The sequence below is a fragment of the Protopterus annectens genome, chromosome 12.part0 (assembly GCF_019279795.1).
Source record: "Protopterus annectens isolate FY-2018-M chromosome 12.part0, PAN1.0, whole genome shotgun sequence".
Classification (NCBI taxonomy): domain Eukaryota; kingdom Metazoa; phylum Chordata; order Ceratodontiformes; family Protopteridae; genus Protopterus; species Protopterus annectens.
The window spans coordinates 152,159,266-152,178,998 of record NC_056746.1 but is presented as its reverse complement, the minus strand read 5'-3'; the positions used below and the strand labels follow the sequence as shown (position 1 = coordinate 152,178,998).

The 19,733-nt window shown below is 43.7% G+C and overlaps 1 protein-coding gene across 2 annotated transcripts in view; it reads left to right on the top strand.

The window, feature by feature from the left end:
• GSPT1 (G1 to S phase transition 1) overlaps positions 1-19,733 on the top strand; it is a 960,922-nt gene that overhangs the window by 294,295 nt on the left and 646,894 nt on the right. For both annotated transcript variants that reach the window (XM_044089181.1, XM_044089179.1), the window contains one exon: positions 14,575-14,802. In XM_044089181.1, coding sequence (XP_043945116.1) covers positions 14,575-14,802 — 228 coding nt within the window. The remainder of the gene's footprint in view (positions 1-14,574; positions 14,803-19,733) is intronic.

Sequence of the window (19,733 nt, the reverse complement as noted above, 5' to 3'; positions counted from 1 at the left end):
TCCAGGCTAAGAAAGATCCTGCCTCAAGAGACTTTCTCTACCTCAGAAATACTTGTTATACTTAAAACACTCAGTACAAAGACCACAGCCTTCACTGCAACATAAACAAACCACTTTTTATGGACAGGTTCTTGACATAAAAACCTTCAACTTCTGTAAAAAGCTCCTCTCATTATCAAACAATGTAGTTCAGCAACACGATGGCTGGATGGATAGCCATAAATGTAGTCCTTGGGTAAGTAGCATAGCCTTCATCAAACGAGATGGAAAATCCACATACTAACCTTTCCCAGCTGGATGGCTAAGATCTAATATTGGTTACTCAAGTCTAGTTGCCCAAGAAGAGGCATGTTTAACTAAGAATTCCATTTGCAAAATTATATTCAGTATACATATTAAATTTCTCTCTCTATTACACACACACACACACACACACACACACACACACACACACACACACACACACACACACACAAAGCCCCTACTTGTAAAATAGGCAACCTCAGTAATCACATGACACCCACTCACTGAATGAAATTGTCTGGAAGTCAAAATATCTGAAAAAAAAAATCATAATGGAGATGGATTCATCCATGTAATTTCCCACCACCAAAAGGACCATCAATATATCAACAAACAACTGCTCGGCAAAAAGTAAATCAATAAGAAAACCATAAACTATAATGCTATATACTGGTGTAAACATATAACTTGTGTCAATCCCCAGGTTAAAACATACCAAAAGATTGTTTCAGAGCTTCAGCTATGTACAAACAGCTTTCTCCTAAAAACTTAACTCATTGATATTTGCCTTGCTGTAATTATAACTGTAAAAAAAATGTTTTTAAGTTTATTCTGTACCTCAATGATTCTCACTGTTACGAGATGTAATCTCTGCCATATTGTATGAGTACTACATCCATAATTTGCTGTCTCTCTCTCTCATGTATTGTATTATATTGTTTTGTGTTATTTTTGGAGCTTTTCTCCCCGAGCCTCCGCTGAAAATGGACCTGTGTCCAGTCTGACTTTCCCGGTAAACAAATGTAAAATAAAATAAATAAAAATAAACTTCCCTCCAATCTAAAGCCATTTGACATTCAGACATTTTAATTTGTGCAGAAGTTACTCACAGATTGACAGTTTACTGAGCTGTAATGCTGACCTTCGCTTTTGAAAAAAATTAATTCCCAGACTTTGTCAATAGCTCAAAGTGTAGAGAGGATTATTTATTTATTATATATTAATTTATTTTTGGAAAACATCTTTAAAACTGTTAAACTGATTACACACCCAGAAACACAGAAAAGTTATTGTGATTATGTAAACCACAGACTGCTGCAAGAAATCAAAGTCACATTAGCACTCTATGCTTATGTCCGAACAGATGAATCATACCTGTCAATTCCAAAAGAAGTAAAGTAGCTTAATAAGAAGGTTATTTGCAAGGTTACATGGCAGTTTATATTGGAAATAAGCAGAGATATTAAAAGGCTCTGTTTTTCATAATTATGCCGAAAAGTCTTCCAAGGTAAATACAACTTCTGCTGTATGGAACCATACCTCTCAACCTTAGAGCAAGAAATCTGGACAAAACGAAAAATAAAAGTGGGGCACAGGCCCAAAAATAGTTATGCATCACAGACACCATTGAAACAACCGTAGCTGCAAACATTATACATCACTTATAATCTTTCTATCCCATTATTGTCAGTTAAATATTATATGGCTCATTCAGTCCTGCCTTCTTTTGCATCAAAGAAAACCATGCTTTGAAATGACAAATGCATTAAAAATAATAAATAAAACACATTGCATCAACATCCTGCAACTTCCTACCTGCAAACAACCACAGAGCTTTCACTGAAACTAGGGCTGCTTGTTTCCCCAGAATGACAGCTCTCCCTAATTAAGTCTAATGGTATATAATCTACCAGTATCTGGACTACCTGAAATAAATTAAATTATGGCCTGTAAATTGAAAGTACACTTTGTTTAATTAAACTATATTTCTACGCCCACTTACTATATTTTTTCAGTAACATACCAATATCCATTTCCAGGTCACTTTACAAGACATTGGCAGTGGTAGACTTGGCATCCTTCAGAACCCCACAGGCCCACGATAATACATTGTCTATTCAATGTAAATATCCATCCACTGTAAATGGCAAGAAGCTATGTCTTAAAAAATCTACTTCTGGCATTCGTACCAAAGTATTAGGTTTTGAAACAAAGAAACATATTCTCCACAGTCCGTAAGTCTCTGTCTTTAATAATCATCTACTGTTGCAGCACTCCCAACACATAAGCACACACATACACACTAAAATCTCCAACATTTAAAAAATGACATTGTGCCCACTTGATTTGCCAGTATTGATGATCCTCCAAAGCTATGCTTACTGTTGTCCAATCTACCACTGCTTAGAACCCACCAATGAAAAAACAGTACTAGGTACTTTTTGTTTGTCTGAAAAAACAATACAACTTTATATGATACAGTCCCACATAGTCAGTCCACTACTGACCCATTAACCCTAGGCTGCTGTCTCATTCTTACTCCCTGGAACTGGATTACCTTGGATGACTACTTTTGCTTCCTAAGCAAAAGACACAAATTGGAAGATGAGGCAAAAATGCAGACATTCTTTGGAAATCCATACAGTTAAGAGGTATGAGTTCATGTTCAATACAACACTCTCCCTGTCAGGAAAGCCGCAATTTAATGAAAGTGTACTCAATGTATGATATATTTGTGAGCTAACTTGTTTGTGTTCAGGAGGTAGACTGATCATTGTTAGCCTCTTTGTGCATGCGTCTCCCAGTCATGCACACATATACACATACACACATACACACACACACACACACACACACACACACACACACACACACACACACACACACACACACACACACACTCTTCTTCTACTTTCACGCACACAATTCTGCTTTCATGCATGCACTCACTCACTCCATACTTACCTATTAACACAGGTAATTGCTGTCCCTTTCAAAGGCAACAGCAGCAAATCCATACGAGTCCATCTTCAGCGAGAACACACACACACACAATCACACACTGACTGGTGCAAAATAATGGTGTAAACACACTAACCCTTTTTTGGCTCAAAAACAAAACTAGAAGGGTGCTTTGGCGCATGCGCACACCGACATTAGCATTACAGGTCATGGGAGCGAAAAACACAAAACAAAAAAAGTGTTTTGGGGCATGCGTACATCGATGTTGCAGTTAGAGGTTGAGGGTCACATGGAAGAGCTCTGAGGGCCGCATGCGGCCCGCGGGCCGCAGGTTGGACACATCTACTCTAAAGCAAATATCTCCGCTATTAAGAATGAGAGCTGTGGAAAAGGTACCATCTATGGAGCAAGGAAAGGGATTTTACTCCAGACTCTTCCTGGTACCAAGAAAAGAAAACAAATGGAGACCCATTCTAGACCTATCCGCTTTAAACACATTCCTCATTGTTCCAAAATTCAAAATGCTGACCCTACAGCAGCTTCTTCCCATGCTGGGCAAGGAGTCTTGGCTGGTAACTCTAGATCTCAAGGAGGCATACCTGCACGTCCCCATACGACCAATTTGCAGAAGATACCTCAGATTTCTTGCAGGATCAGAGCATTATCAATTTTCAGCATTGCCCTTTGGCTTATCTACTGCGCCCAGAGTGTTCACGAAATGCCTGGCAACAGTAATTGCTCATTGCAGACTTCAGGGGATCCAAATTTATCCCTACCTGGACGACTGCCTGATTCAAGCGGACAACAAAATAAAACTAACAGAAGACTTACAAAGAGTCATTTACCTGCTGCAAGCCCTGGGATATACAGTCAATATAAAAAAGTCAAGGCTGATTCCATCCCAAAAAATAACCTTTCTGGGTGCAGAACTGTGGACACATCAAAACAAATGGCATTCCTAACTGCAGAAAAGAAAGAGCAACTACCTCGTTACTTCTTGGCATTAACAAAGCAGAACCATCTAACTGCAAGAAAAGTACTGCAAGCCCTAGGCTTCATGGCATCCTGCATAATTCTGGTCCCTTATGCCAGACTGCATATGAGAAAACTACAGTGGTACCTAAAGAATTTGTGGTCCCAACACAAGCACAGCCTAGAAACCAAAATTCCAATAATCCCATGCCTGAAGCAAGAGTTCCTATGGTGGGCTCAAGCCTGTCAATCAAACACAGGTTTGCCCTTCTGCAACAGTCAACCAAGCCAAACCATCACGACAGATGCCTCAGACCTCGGTTGGGGGGCACACATGCTGGACAAGTGCATACAAGGCTTATGGACTCAAGACCAGCTACGCCTACACATAAATCTAAAGGAAATGCTGGCAGTAAAATTGGCAATCCAGTCATTCAGACCATTTCTCCAAGAAGGTCAGTTGATAAGGACAGACAACACCACAGTTATGTGGTACATCAACAAACAGGAGGCGACATTCATATCCTCTATGCCGGCTGGCACTGGACCTATGGGATGTGGCTCTGAGCTACAACATTCAGTTACAAGCAATTTTTGTACCGGGAAAAGAAAACATTCTAGCAGACATACTAAGCAGAACTACCACAGATGCCCACGAATGGATGCTGCATCCCGACATCTTCAAAGCCATCACAAGAGAATGGGGATTACCACAAATAGACTTGTTTGCATCCCCACTCAATCACCAGCTAAAGAAATTCTGCACAAGGACGTACCACCCACTTGCTTGGAAGGTGGACTCCTATCTTTCAGTTGGAAAACCTGACAGCATACGCATTCCTACCACTTCCTTTGATGCACAAGGTGCTTCTGAAGATCAAAGAGGACGTTCCAAGGATCATTCTGATAGCGCCGGACTGGCCAAGGCAACATTGGTACCCATTGCTGAGGAGCATGTCTCGGGAACAAATATGGACACTACCCCTGATCCCATTACTGTTGACACAGAACAACTACAACATCCTGCATCCAAACCTGAAAACTCTGCAGCTAACTGCCTGGAACATTACATAACAGCAATTAACCCAAATTTATCCCAAAGGGTTAAAGACATAATCCTGGAGGCTCGTAGACCTTCAACAAGAAAGAATTATGTAGCAAAATGGAAAAGATATCTCATTTGGAGTACTGCAAAGGGAGAAGATGTGACACTGGTAAACATAGCCAACATCCTGGAGTACTTGGCAGAGCTCTTCCATACAAGCCTGTCCTATTCTTCCATCAAGATACATGCATCAGCTATTTCAGCAGAATACAGCTTGGATCCTCCTGTCTTCTCTCATTCTCTGCTCAGACAGTTTCTGAGAGGAATTAAAAATGTAAAACCTCCCAGGAAACCACCATTGCCAGCATGGGACTTGAACTTTGTGCTAGAAAAATTGACACTTCCCCCCTTTCGAACCAGCAGCAGCAGAATTACAATACTTATCCTGGAAAACTGCTTTCCTGCTGGCAATAACTTCAGCAAGAAGGGTCTCTGAACTACAGGCATTAATGGCAGTGCAACCCTTCCTGATCTTCCATCAAGATAGAGTGTCCATGAGAACAAATCCTACATTTATGCCTAAGGTGGTATCCAGAGTGTCATTAAATCAGGCTATCCATCTACCTACATTCTTCCCAAACCCACAGAACAGGGGAGAAAGACTCTTGCATACCTTGGATGTACATAGACAATTACGCTACTACCTGGACAGGACCAAGTCCAATAGAAAACTGACCAGCTTCTGGTAGCATATGCCACAGGAAAGGAAGGAAAGCCAATTTCAAAACAGACAATCTCCAAATGGATAGGAAATTGCATTAGATTTTGTTACTCCTACCATGGAAAGAAAACTCCAGAGAACATCAGGCCTCACTCCACAAGGGCTACAGCCACTACCACAGCTTTCTTACGAGGAGTGGCTACCAAGGACATTATAGAGGCTGCTACTTGGACCTCCGTGCATACATTTGCCAAGCATTACAATTTACCTTTATACTCTAGATCCCGAGCAGGTTTTGCCACTGCTGTTTTGCAAGGGATCCTAGCTACACCATAATCTCTACTCTTTCCTCCTCCCCTTGTTTAGCTATGGTATTCTACCCATTTGTAAGGACTGCAGATGCATCCTTGAAGGACATAGTACAGTTTTGTACCTACCATAAATGTAGATGTCCGATAGGAATGCATCTGCAGTCAGGATTACCCTCCCACCTTCCGCTCTGAGGTACTCCTAGGGTATTTGCCATCCTTCAGCTAGCTTGGGGGGGATCTATTATGGTGTATTTGTTTGTATATATGTACATACATGCTTATTTTATGTGTTTGCTCTCTACTATTTGGAAACATTGGCATTTATCCAAATTTAGCCATCCAAGAGGGCACCTAGCATCTGGGGCAAGAAACACTGAGGAAAATGGCGTCGGCTGATGCCTTTATACCCGAATAACTGCAGCGATGACGTCGGGTGAAGTGCGACACCAGCCGAAGCCGGACCCAGACTTTGGAATCCGGCCGACCGAAGGGCTGCCTGACGACAGGACAACCCATTTGTAAGGACTGCAGATGCATTCCTATCGGACATCTACATTTATGGTAGGTACAAAACTGTACTTTCTTGGAGACCTATCCTGGATCTATCCTTTCTAAACCTCTTCCTCCACGTTCCCAGTCTCAAAATGATCATCTTACCACTTCTCTTGCCTCTGATCCCCTCCCAGACATTCATGGTAGCACTAGATCTCAAGTATGTCTGCCTCCACACCCCCATTCATCTAGATTACAAGAAAGTCCTCAGATTTTCAGTAGGCTCCTGTAATTTTCAATTCTCTGCATTGCATTTTGGTCTCTCCACTGCCCCCAGAGTGTTTACAAAGTGTCTAGCACCCTTCATTGCAGGACCCAGGGTATACAAATATACCCGTGCTTGGATGACCTGCTCATCCTTCATCAAGACCACCAACTCCTACTTTTTCATTTACAACAGGTGTCGAACACCCTCACTCTTCTGGGGTTCACTCTAAATGTAGAAAAATCTCACCTGATCCCCTCACAGGACTTGATTTTCCTGGGGTGCAGAATCCGCACAGACTGCATGAAAGCCTTCATCCCAGACCAAAGGATTCAGGAACTGTGCCTGTACTTCAATCAGATCCTTACCCAAAACGCCCTGATAGCTCAGGAATTCCTGAGAGTGTTAGACCACATGGCATCCCTCATACCTATGCTGCCTTTGGCAAGACTCCACATGTGCAAAATTCAGTGGGTGTTAAAGACCCTATGTACCCAGTATTCCCAACCCTTGGACTCTCCACTTCTCCTGTGCTTAAAAAAGGAGATCCAGTGGTGGATCTCTGCAGTGCAGACCAACCTGGGGACCAACCTCCAAATTCCAACTCCACAACAGCAGCTCTCCACAGATGCTTCAGATCTGGGCTGGGGTGCAGTGTTACAAACAAACAGCACCTCTCAGTACAAGGAAAATGGTTTACTCTAAGGAAGAATGACCACTTCATCAAGGAAATGAGGGCACTGTTGTTAGCCCTTCTACCATTCAAGCCCTCTGTCCTGCCAGGAACCCTAAAAGTAATCACAGACAATGACTGTTCTGTGGTACATAAAAAAAGGGGGGGGGCCAGGTCCTACCCACTATGCAGCCTGGCCATCCAGATATGGAACCTAGCCGCTTCTCTCAGGGTCCACTTATTAGCTGTCACTCAGCAGAACCTCCACCCCCTCTCACGAATGGATGCTTCAGAGAGAGGTTTTCCTAGACCTGATCCACAGGTGAGGTATTACACAAACAGACCTATTTGCCTCCCCACTCAACAGGCAGATGCCCAACTTCTGCACAAGGAACCCACATCCACAAGCTTGGAAAGTGGACGCCTTCTCATGGGGGGGGTTACCTGTACGCCTCCTCCCCTTCAATCTAATTCAAAACGTCCTCCTAAAAATTCAGACGGAGAAACCAAAAATCCTACTGGTGACCCCCTTTTGACAAAGACAGCATTAGTTTCCCCTCCTACATTCTCTAGCCAAGGGCAATCGGCACAGGTTACCCCACCGTGTAGACCTACTCACACAGAACAAGGGATCCCTGCTACACCCACAGGTGAACAACCTAAAATTGGCCTTATGGGTGATAGGATTCTAATCCTTTATAGACACCTTTATTCAGAGGGACGTATTCAGTGTTCTACAGGAGGCCAGAAAACCTAGCACTAGGAGAAACTATGTAGCTAAATGACAGATTCTCCAATTGGTGTCATAGGAACAACCAGGACCCCCTCACTACTCCCATACCAAGGGTCCTATCCTACTTGTATGAGCTACTCCAATCATGACTAACATATTCTTTAATCAAAGTCCATTTGTCTGCCATTTCTGCCTGTCTGCCCATTTCACCCTCTCTAGCATCCAGACTGAAAGTCAAACTTTTTCTGAAGGGACTCCTCCAAGTCAAAACCCCCCCCCCCCAGGAGACCCATCCCCTCCTCTGTGGGACCTACATTTTGTATTAGAAAAGCTAACCTTGCCTCCCCTTTGAACCAGCACACTGTTTCCCCGAAACTATGCACACTGAAAACAGTTCTGCTAGTAGCCCTCACCTCCACCAGGAGGGTCTCAGAGATCCAAGCCCTTATGGCCGCCTCTCTCTACCTTGTCAGCCCTTCCTTCATGCCTAAGGTAGTTAATGAACTCTCATTGAACTAATCCATTAACCTACCAGATGTTCATCATGCATACAGCTGCAGTCATAACAGATGGGTTCTCCTGCCGTCAGGCGGGTCCTCGGTCGGCCGAATTCCAAAGTCTAGGTCCGGCGTCGGTTGTCGTCGCTTCTTCCCTGACGTCAGTGCGACAAGGGTATAAAAAAAACAGCCAACGCCATTTTCTTCAGTCTTTCTTGCCGCGCGGTGCCCGAAGCAGAAGCAGTTCGCAAGTGCCGGTTGGCCAGCTCCTGAAATTACGAAAATTTTGCAACCGAAGTCTTCTTGAAAGCTAAGTACCCCGTTGGGGAAACTTTTCTTGCCTCAGACCGATGTCAGACAAAGTTAATAATTGTATTTCATGTGGGAAGCAAATACCGCATAAGGATTTCCATTCCCTCTGTATTCCTTGTTTAGGCCCAGACCACGACGTCTCGGTCTGTTGCTTTTGTGCCTGCCTTAACCCAGATTCTTTACCTCCAGCCCCAGTCAAGCCTGACAGGTACTACCGGGTTCCTGACTCACACCAATTTTTATACAAAAGCCATGCGGCTGACCCAGAAACTATCTCACAGGGCCCCAAGGGAATTAAGGCCTCCACTGCTAAAAATCCATTACCTTCCGAGAGATTCCAGATCCTTAGAAAGGTGGGGAAAAAAGGTATACACCTCTGCCACCTTAACCATGAGGGCATTAAACTGCCAGTTCCATATGCTAAAGTACCAACAGTTTCTGTTATCACAGTTGAGAAGCAAAATGTCACAACCTGAACAACCAGACTTGAAGGAGTTGCAGGATTTGATGCATAGTGCAGAACAAGTGGGTAAACATACCTTGCAGTGTGGTTTTGATGCTCTAGAGGCCTCATGTAGAGCTGCTGTTACAGGATCAGTCATATGTAGACATGCCTGGCTCAGGGAGCAAACCTTACCAGATCATGTCAAAGCTATATTACTAGATGCCCCTCTACAAAAGGATGTATTATTTGGTGTTAAAGCTGAGGAGGTATTAAAGAAAATGGAGGAAAAGGCTAAATCAATGCAAACAGTGAAAGATTTTCTACAGGTACAACCTCCACGTTTCAGTAGAAATTGGCCTTCCAAAAATTGGTCCTTTCCAGCCGCGGACAGACCCCAAAGAGGTAGATACAGGCGCCCGAGGGGCAGAGGGCAATCTCAAGGATCGTTTAGAGGCAGACAATGGCAAGCTCCTACACAAAGAGGTGGTGAGGATAGTTCGCAGCCATTCAGAAAGCAAGCCCAATGACTTTCCCCTTTGCATGCCAACCAAGGCTCAAATGGCAGCACCCTTAGGCAGAAAACTGGCATTATTTTCAAAAAATTGGCATACTGTCACAAAAGACAAATGAATCCTGGACATTATAAACAGAGGCTACAGATTCCATTTTCACACCCTTCCAAAAATGAGAGGCATGCCAAACCTGCCACACAATCAAAGGGCAGAGGCACAAAGACAAATTTCAGATCTCATGGACATGAAAGCTATTCAAGAGGTACCTACTCACTAACAAGGTCAAGGTTTTTATTCCAGACTATTCCTGGTACCAAGGAAGGGAAAAGATTGGAGACCTATTTTGGACCTATCCATCCTAAACACATTTTACTGTACCAAAATTCAAGATGCTCACATTACAGCAGCTTCTTCCCATGCTGGGCAAGGAGTCTTGGCTGGTAACATTGGACCTCAAGGAGGCATACCTGCATGTCCCAATCAGACAAAATTGCAGAAGATGCCTCAGATTTCTTGCAGGTTCAACCCATTATCAATTCTCTGCATTGCCCTTTGGCTTATCTACTGCCCAGAGTATTCACGAAATGCCTGGCATCAGTAATTGCCTACTGCAGACTTCAAGGGATACAAATATACCCATATTTGGACGACTGCCTGATCCAAGCGGACAGCAAGCACATACTTCTGAAACATCTGGCTTTTGTAATAATGTTGTTGAATTCTCTGGGATACACAGTCAACAAAAAGAAATCAAGGCTAATACCCTCTCAGAAAATAATTTTCCTGGGTGCCAACTTGGACACAAACACCCAGATGGCCTACCTCACGCCAGAGAAGCAGGGCAACTAACTCAATACTTCAGAAAACTAGCAAATTTCACCAGGCTGACTGCAAGGAAAATCCTGCAGGCTCTGGGATTCATGGCATCTTGCATCCTACTAATCCCATGTGCAAAGCTGCATATGAGGAAACTTCAGTGGTACCTGAAAAACCTATGGTCTCAACACAGTCACAGTTTGGAAACAATAATACCACTAATTCCATGTCTTCAAAAGGAATTTCTGTGGTGGGCTCAAGCATGCCAAACAAACACAGGTCTCCCATTCTGCAAGCCTCAAGCAAATCAAGTCATCACAACAGACGCCTCGGACTACGCCTGGGGGGCGCACATGACAGATCGGTGCATTCAGGGCAAATGGTCCCAAAAAGAAAAGCACCTTCACATCAATCAAAAGGAAATGCTAGCAGTAATAAATGCTGTTTTAGCTTTCAAAGACCTTCTGCATCCAGATCAACTATTGATATGGACAGACAACACCACAGTAATGTGGTACATAAACAGGGAGGAACCCATTCATACCCCCTATGCAGGCTGGCCATGTCACTTTGGAACATGGCTCTGGAATTACAAATCGAACTTCAAGCACAGTACTTGCCAGGCAAGGAAAACACGCTGGCAGACAACCTAAGCAGAAATATGACAGATCCACATGAATGGAAGTTGCATCCTCAAGTTTTTACAGAGATAATTCAAGCATGGGGAAGGCCAGACATAGATCTCTTTCCCTCCCACAGAAGTCACCAATTGACAAAATTCTGCTCAAGGACTTTTCATCCACAGGCCTGGAGAGTGGACGCTCTCTTTCAGTTGGACAACAATGACAGTTTATGCCTTTCCACCTCTTCCTCTGCTGCCCAAAGTTCTATTAAAAACCAGAGCAGACAGACCAAAGATGATTCTCATTGCTCCAGACTGGCCAAGACAGCACTGTTACCCACTCCTGAGGAGCCTGACGCATTCCCCTCCATGGACCCTACCTCTAATGCCTCTTCTGATTCAGCACAGCTTCAAAACTCTTCACAGTCAGCTGAAAACACTCAATCTGGCCGCATGGAAGATTCCTTAACATCACAACAGACCCTACTCTCCAAGGAGGTGCAGGATGTCATTTTGGAGGCCAGAAGGCCGTCTACTAGAAAAGCTTACTCTGCAAAATGGAAACTGTTTTGTGCCTAGAATGAGAAAAAGGGCCAGAATCCTGGAAAACTGAATTTACCTCAAATATTACAGTATCTAGCTGAGCTGCTAAGCAGTGGACTTTCATTCTCCTCCATCAAAATCCATGCCTCAGCCATTTCTGCAGAATACAACACTGATCCACCTTTATTCTCTCACCCCCTCTTAAGACAGTTCCTCAGAGGGGCTAAGAATATAAAGCCCCCAAGGAAACAACCAATACCTGCTTGGGATCTCAATTTCATTCTAGAAAAGCTGACCTTGCCTCCTTTTGAGCCAGCTGCCTCAACAGATTTGCAATATTTGTCCTGGAAAACAGCTTTCCTTCTGGCTATCACCTCAGCTCGTAGGGTATCGGAACTACAAGCAATCATGGCTGTGCAGCCTTTTATCATCTTCCATCAGGACAGAGTTTCCTTACGAACCAACCCGTCCTTTATGCCAAAGGTGGTATCCAGGGTAGCTTTGAATCAGGCTATACACTTACCTACCTTTTACCCTAATCCTCAAAACAAAGGGGAGAGACTACTACATTCCTTGGACATCCACAGACAGCTGCGTTATTATTTGGACAGAGCAAAGCCCTTCAGAAAATCAGAACAGCTCTTTGTGTCCTATGCTATAGGAGCTCAAGGGAAGCCAATTTCCAAACAGACAATCTCAAAATGGAAAGCCCACTGCATACGCTTTTGTTACTCTCTCCATGGTAAAACTGTACCTGCAGGCATCAGATCTCACTCCACAAGGGCCACAGCTACCTCTGCAGCTTTCCTCAGAGGAGTTCCTACCAAAGATATTTTGGAAGCAGCCACTTGGAGTTCTGTGCATACCTTCTCCAAGCACTACCACCTACCATTATACTCCAAAACTAGAGCAGGCTTTGCCACTGCAGTCTTGCAGGGCATCCTGGCTCCTCCTAGTTCCACCTAGTGCCTACCACCCCTTTCTTAGCTTTGGGATTCTACCCATCTGTTATGACTGCAGCTGTATGCACGATGAACATAGTACAGTTTTGTACCTGCCATAAATGTAGATGTTAGAGTGCTAATACAGCTGCAGTCCAGGTTTCCTCCCTCCTTCCCCTCTTGGGACAGGCCTATTGGCTAACACCTCCTCATACAACCTGATTGGGGTATTCATTTATGGTGTATTTGCTTGCAACTACTGTATTTTGATTATATTGCATTGCTTTATTACACAAATTTATGTATTGCCTTCCTTCTGGGGGCACCTGACATCTGGGGCAAGAAAAACTGAAGAAAATGGCGTCGGCTGGTTCTTTTATACCCCTGTCGCACTGACGTCAGGGAAGAAGTGACGACAACCGACGCCGGACCTAGACTTTGGAATTCGGCCGACCGAGGACCCACCTGACGGCAGGAAAACCCATCTGTTATGACTGCAGCTGTATTAGCACTCGAACATCTACATTTATGGTAGGTACAAAACTGTACTTTTTTTACCCTCCTCCACAAAATGCCTCAGAAAGGACCCTACATTCCTTGGATGTACACAGACAACTTAGATATTACTTAGACAAAATCAAAGATATCGGAAAGACAGATCAATTATTTATTTCCTTCCATCCCAGAGCCCTAGGGAAAGCTTTCTCTAAGCAGACCATTGCCTCATGGGTCTCAAGTCCATTTCCTTGTGTTAGTCCCACCCTGGGAAATCCATACAAGGTAATATTAAACCTCATTCTACCAGAGCAGCTGCTTCCTCTACTGCCTTTTTCAAAGGCATAGACTCCTCTTCCATTTTAGAAGCAGCTACTTGGACCTCAGTACACACCTTCACCAAACACTACAAACTGGACATAGCATGTCGTGCTAGAGCAGGATTTGTCAGGACTATCCTACAGGGTCTACTTGACCACAGGACCCCTTCCTCCTCCCAAGTTCATGCTTAAAGCTCTGGTACTCTCCCTACTGTTATGAATGCTGCAACATGTAGACATCTGTAAGAACTTACCATGACCTTAAATGTCCTTCTTTTCTATGTTGCAGTATTCAGTCCCATCCACCTACCCCTGTCTCTTTCAGACTACTACCCCACGTATCACCTGCCATCATCTCCCCTGGTCTCAACCTATACAGCCATCCTACTGCCCTGGGACTGTCCTACATTTAAGTCTAAGGGTCTCATATTAGGACCCTTCTGGTCAAACCTCAGAAGCACTACTGTATGCGTCAAAACAATCCTGATGAGGGTACGTGCAGACATCACTTTTATACTTAATGTCGGTTTATGGCCCTGATAAGAGACATCACACGTACCCTCCTGGAACAAAGACTTTGGTATACTGGCCGGACGGTGGCACTGCAAGCAGCAACTCCATACTGTAATGAATACTGCAACATAGAAGAGAAGGACATCTAAGGTTATGGTAAGTTGTTACACAACTATTATTTAACTGCATCCATGAATGCCTTTCTTTAAGCCAGTGGCTGAAATCTAGTGCGGCACAATTTTGATAGTGATTTGGTTTGTTTACAATAATTGTACATATTAATGTAGTTTTACACATAGTTTTAAACGAGAATGGATGTACACTGCTTGCATTTATTAAGCGCAGGATTTTTAAATCTTAGCTCCCCTAGAAAATGGTGAAACTGAAATGGCAGCTGAAGAATCGTGGGAGCAGAAAGAAGAGCCAGGGGAAGCAGAACCGGGAGGCGGACCCGGAGGAGATGGCGAGCCTTCTGTTGATTTTGGACACATGGATGAAGATGAAGATATACCAAAGCCTAGTGTTGCAGTAAAACCGGCAGGTGCTCCTAAGAAAGAACACGTAAACGTGGTGTTCATTGGTCATGTTGGTGAGTACTTCAAAATGTATAAATTGCCACTTCTTTTAATTCTGCGAGACTGTGCGTTGATTAGTATTGGTGCTGTTTTATAAGAGGTGACTGTTTTTACAGACCACAACAACTTAAAATAAGTGATTTTGTATGTTTCCATTAAGGAAGGAGAAAATCTAGACTTACTAGACAAAATCTCAGTGGTCACACACTTTACTCTTGCACCTGATTTCTGTGAAGTTGCTCTTTCTCTCTCTTCACTCCTCTTCAGAGCTTCCTTCAGTTCCTCTGAACTGCACTTACCACTTTCTTTAGAAGCTCATTTCCTGGTAGGATCCCATTGCCTTCTCTGAAGAAAGAAAAAAAATGAATATTTCACCTTTGACTTCTCCTGTTCTTTCTGTTCTTATCTTTCTTTGACTCATAAATTTATTTTCCATACGTTAAACAGGTGAGAGACTGATCTGTCGACCTTTTCATGCATTCCATCATGATCTATGCCCCTTGGCAGTAAGGACAAAATAGTCCAGTTTTATGGCTATTTGAAATAGCACACAGTAAAAAAAAAAGTAAATACCTATTTGTGTCTGTATGTAATGTGTATATATGCATGTGTTTGTATAAGTGCTAGTTACACTCGTACTACATGCACGCTGTGTTTATATAAACTGTGTATATATACATTGCACAGTCACTTCAACGAACAGCATTTCCTTGGAAATGTTCATCGAATCCCCCCGCTAATTATATATACACCAGGTCAGAGATCCCACTATAGTGAGGAAAGGGCAAATTTCCTGATCCTCACTGTACCACGATCTCTGTATGAACAGTTCAACGAACAGGGTTTACTATTGTTTATTCGAACGGAAAAACATTTTCCATTCAAATAAACGAATGGTAATACCGAAAGTACAAATAACTACCGTTCACATTGTCGAACGAAAGGCTCGACACATTTGACTTGACATTGTTTTCAAAACCACCATGTGATAGCCGTATAGGAGCTGATGTAAATCAAACTCCTATACAGCTATCACGTTTTTGTAGGGGGGCAAGCCCCCATGCACCCCCCACAGCCCCCCTGCTTATATATTCTAACTCCGAGATCGCACTACAGTGGAGATGTGGATGAATTTCCACTCCCCACTGTACTGCGATCTCCGTTGTGCAGTTGTGCATTCACATAAGTCGACTATCTTTTGCAAAACTGCTTGTGCGTTCAACATTCTGTTTTTTGGCACATTGCAGCAGATAGAATGTTGTTCGCACAAACAGTAGTAAACCAACCAACAGCATGTTTGATGTAATTGCACTGAAAATGCTATACGTTGAACTGATAGAGACCCCATTACACACATTATATAACATACACTATTATAAATGTAGTATGTGTATAAAGTGTATGTTATTAGTTTGTGTAATTAAACTGTGGATTTTAGTAGTATACAGTATTAAAGATTCTTTAAGCGCTTAGTTTGTGACTTTGCAGTTTGGGGTCAGTTTCCTTGGACTTGCAGAGTTTGATATTAGCAAAATAATGAAAGCAAGCAATCAGCAAGGAGGCTGAGGAATTTAGGAGATGATGTGGTAGCAGGATTATCTGTCTCTTTTGGCAAACAGTCTGTGGTGTGTTCAGGTGAGGAGCACTTAAGGGTTGCTTGTGAACTGTGTGCTGATATTAAATCCTCTGCTATTAGAGACAAAAGAAACAGATTTCAATATTGAGACCTATATCTTGACATCGACTTTGAGATCAACACATTCTGTTACTGACTGAAGAGGTGTCTGCTCCTCAGGATTCTGGTACAGAAAGAGGTTAAGAGAAAATGTGATCAACTTGACTTTGCCCAAGTTAAACATACATTGCTAGGTCCTGCTGACAAGTCTGATAGTTCCTCAGATCCAGCTTCCAAGAACTCAAGCTTCAAGGGATTTGCTGTTCATGTTCAAGTTTGGTGTTGGAGTGCAGTTAATTGAGGTGTCACAGTTCCCTCATTCCTTCACCCTAGAGCAGATAGTATTTTATCTGATGGTGTTGGTGTCTTCACTTCCTTCATGTTCTAGCAAGTTGTGCATAAGTACATTGTCAGTTGAATTGAATTCTAAAAAAGTGCAGCATTTCTTTGAACTGCTACACATAATTATCTTTTATTTTTACCATATTTTTCCAGTTCTTTCAGTTCTGTTATCCTCACCTGGCCATGTAGAAGCCCCGACTTCTGCTAGATGGCTGTTGGATCTGCAGATGTCCTTCTATTCCCATGTTGCAGTATTCAACATATGGATTTACTCCTCTTGCTTCACGAACATCTGGCCAGTATACAAAAGTTTTCAGTCCCTGTATGGTGCATGGGACGTCTGATGTGGCTCAAGGAACTTGGGCCATAAGTGACGTCTGCATGAACCAGCCCTCAGAACTTCTCAGCTGCCAGTTGAACGCAAGGTGTTCCTGCCTTCATGGCCATCAGATTTGAGAAATCAGATAAGTGCCCCGTTGGGGAATCTTTCAGTCCTTTTTTTTTTTTCATTTAATGCTTGTTCATGTCATCCAGAAAGGGCAAGTTTAAGTGCAGCCATCAGATACCTCAGAAGGATGCCCACAATCAGTGCCTCTTTTGTTTGGGGTGTTTTCATGATTACAAGGCCCTGCTCCATTTGTCAGGCATTTGTACCCAAAACATTGCGCAGCCGTCTGCATGCACTTAACTTGTATTTGGAAAATCAAAGGTTAAAACAAATAGCTTTAGGGATGGAGAGTTCCTCAGACATACCTACAGAGCCACCAAAAAAAGAAAGTGAAGACTATACAGCCTACCACTTCAGCTGCACCTCCCTCTCTTTGACCCTCAGCCTGTGGCCGACGGCCTGGTAGAGGAATCAGGCATTGCCGCCTCAGATGTAGCGGGTACCTCCACTGAAGCCGCACAATCCCATGCATAGGGCACGTCCATAGACGCTTTACCATCATCGGTTTCCGACGCGGTGGGGGGACCAGTGCTTTCAGTAGGTCCATCGGATCCCTCCAGTTCCTTACAGTCTCCAGACTCCGGGCCTTTCTCTCTTCACACACCTGCCAGGCCTCTAAAAAAGTAGAAAAGAAAGCATATTTCTACTCCCACTGAAAACATGCCTGACTGGCAGGCTTTCAACCAGTCTGTTTAATGCCTTCATGGCCTTACATCCTACTTCCGCAGGGACTACTAACATCCCTCCTCCCATTCTGAGTCCAAGGCCTCAAACCACAGACCCAACCATGAGGGAAGAGGAAGATCTCTGACTCTTCATCTGAAGATTCACTTTTTTACACTTGCCAGCTTTCTTCTCCCTTGGGGTATGATTCCCCCAGAGGAAGAATCTTTTGACCATGACTCCCTAGCTGAGGATTTAACTTTTGGGCAAATCATCTCCAAGATGAAAGAGCATTTTAAGTGCGGGTCCTCTGAAGTGACTGAGATCCAAAAGAGATGATATGACTACATTTAGGTGGATTCCCCAAGCCCGTCTGCTGTTCCCCCAATTCTGCCTACCTTCCTTCCTGGATTCTTTCTCCTCAGCATCCTTGAATTCTGACTCAATCACCTGCTCCACGCAGGCCTAATAAACTTTCATGTCCCTGAGACTGCAAAGTACCTCCTTGTGTCCACTAGCAGACCCTGCCACCTTCTCCATTTCCAAAGAGAAGGCATCTAAACTTTTACCCACCACCACTGTCCTGCCTGCTGACAAAGATAGCAAACCCATGGAGCATCTGAGTAAGAAAATCTACACGTCTGCCACCTGTTCCTTCAGGGCTACTAACTACCTGACACACTTGGCTAAATATGCCTTATCATTCCTGGAGAAAGCCTCCAAGGAATTGACTGATACACCTGATTGTGCTGTCAAAGCTTCACTCTCTCTTCCCTTCTGGCTCTCACCTCCCAGGTCACTAGGCACTCTATAAAGTGCAGGTATGAACGTAGTGAAGCGTCCGCAGCATCAGCAGCTGCCTTAAGAAGGTACTCCTGGCTACGCCTCCAGCCACTTCCAGATGACTTTAGGGCAAAGCTGATTGATGCTCCCTGGATAACACAGCTTTGCTTGATGTCAAAGTGGCTGATTTGTTTAAGTCACGACAGCAGAAGGGGACAGAAATGCAGGATTTAAAGCACCTGCTAGTCTCCCCTGTTCCTAAATTTCCAAGTAACTGCCCAACTAAAACACAATTCATTAGAAAACCTTCTCGCCTTGCTGCTTCCTCTAGGCCTAGAAAACCTACCAGAAAGCAACCCCTCCAGCTAGAGCTACACCTCCCTCTAGCCAGAGGCCATCCTTTCAAGACAGGGCAGGTAGCATCTGAGTACCTGCCAAACCTACAACCCCTGCCTCCTCCCTCTCTCCCTGTATCGGTTCGCTTGTCTCACTGCCTCCCTGTGTGGATATCCATCACCTCAGACAAATGGGTCCTTTCAGTCCTTCAAAATGGGCATTTCATGACCTGGCTATTACCCCCAAAGTGAAAAGGTATCTCACAACCTCCACAACAACAAAAGCTACACCTCCTGCAGTCGGTACTACAGGCACTGCTGGCTCAAGGCACCATAGAACCAGTGCCCCTCACAGCAAAAGGAAGAGGTTTCTACTCGAGGATTTTTCCTGTACCAAGAAAAGACTGTCCTTGGAGACCAATTCTAGACCTCTTCTATCTCAGCCTATTTCTAAAGGTTCCAACCTTCAGGCTGTTGACCCTACTAACCTTTTTTCCTCTTTCTTATCCCCCAGGAGTCTGTGGCCACCTTTGATATAAAGGATGCTTATCTTCACATCCCCATAATACCCATCTTTGGGATATACCCAAGATTCTTGGTGGGCCCTTCTCACTTTCAGTTTTGTGCCTTGCCCTTTGGGCTTTCCACTGCACCCAGGGTTTTCACCAAATGTTTGGCTTCCGTGATTGTCTTTTGCAG